This window comes from Monoraphidium neglectum (genome assembly GCF_000611645.1).
Source record: "Monoraphidium neglectum strain SAG 48.87 unplaced genomic scaffold scaffold03468, whole genome shotgun sequence".
In the NCBI taxonomy this organism is placed as follows: domain Eukaryota; kingdom Viridiplantae; phylum Chlorophyta; class Chlorophyceae; order Sphaeropleales; family Selenastraceae; genus Monoraphidium; species Monoraphidium neglectum.
The window spans coordinates 1-1,085 of record NW_014010161.1 but is presented as its reverse complement, the minus strand read 5'-3'; the positions used below and the strand labels follow the sequence as shown (position 1 = coordinate 1,085).

General features: G+C 69.3%; 1 protein-coding gene across 1 annotated transcript in view; it reads left to right on the top strand.

The window, feature by feature from the left end:
* MNEG_12841 (hypothetical protein) overlaps positions 1–608 on the top strand; it is a gene marked incomplete at both ends in the record, with an annotated part of 5,089 nt that extends 4,481 nt beyond the window's left edge. The window contains 2 exons of the mRNA XM_014038686.1: positions 98–340; positions 501–608. Coding sequence (XP_013894140.1) covers positions 98–340; positions 501–608 — 351 coding nt within the window. The remainder of the gene's footprint in view (positions 1–97; positions 341–500) is intronic.
* Positions 609–1,085: the final 477 nt, after the last annotated feature.

Sequence of the window (1,085 nt, the reverse complement as noted above, 5' to 3'; positions counted from 1 at the left end):
CCCCCGCCACCACCCCAGTATCAATCCCTAACCCCCCCCCCCCTCCCGCCGAAACACAAAACCGCAAACCCAAACCCTGCCCCTCCAAACCCCGCAGTCCCTGCTGCAAGTCATGATGGACGGCGTGTGCCTCGTCACGTCCGGCGCCGTCGCGCGCCTGTCCGGCGCGCCCGGCCCCGCCGCCTCCTTCAGCGCCCAGTGGGCGGGGCCCCTGGCGGCGCACCGCCGCGCGGTGGGGGACCTGACCACGGCGACGCACCACGCGCAGCTTGCGGCGGCGGCGCTGGCGGCGCCGGAGTTGTTTGAGGGGCGCCTGCTGCTGGCGCTCGCGAGTATCCAGGTGGGTGCGGGGCCGGCCCCTTTGCACACAGGGCGCGTGAAACCTGGTAGCGGTGCTGGTCGATCCTCAACCCTGAAACCTGGACCCTGAACCCTGAAACCTGGAGTCCGAACCCTGAAACCTGGACCCTGAACCCTGGGCGCTGCCTGTGCTTCCGCAGGGCGCGTCGTCGCACAGACGCGTGGCGGTAGGTGACATGCTGCAGGCGACCCAGGGCCCCTTGGCGGCCTTCCAGATTGAGTTCTACCTTCTGACAGGCGTCACCGAGGTTTGTGTTTGAAATTTCGAACAGCCGCGAGCCAGCTGTCGCCTCGCGGCGTTTGAAAAGTCTGGAGGTGGACCGCCCGCGGCGTGACCGTGCCTCCAGCATGGGGCGGCGCGGCAGCATGCGGGGAAGGGCTGTGCCGTGCCTGGCTCAGCTGCACCTGGGTAGGGCCAGGTCGCGCCACCTGGCGTGACTGCCTGTGTGTTGAGTCCTGGCCTCAGCCACGGCAGGCACACAATGGGCTACCGAAAGGCAAGCAAGAGTGCCAGCTGGGCCCCTCACTGCAGCATCCACAATGCTCACCTGCTGTGCGCTTTTCGCGTGCATCCCCCTTTCATTAGATGATTGCCATGGCGGCGCCGCGCGCCAATGCGGACCCGGGCACCATCGAGGACGCGGCCTCTACCTATCTGCGCGCCGCGTCCGCCGCCGCCGCCGCCGCGCTGTCCTGGCCCCACCGCCCCGCGCCCGCCCCCGGCG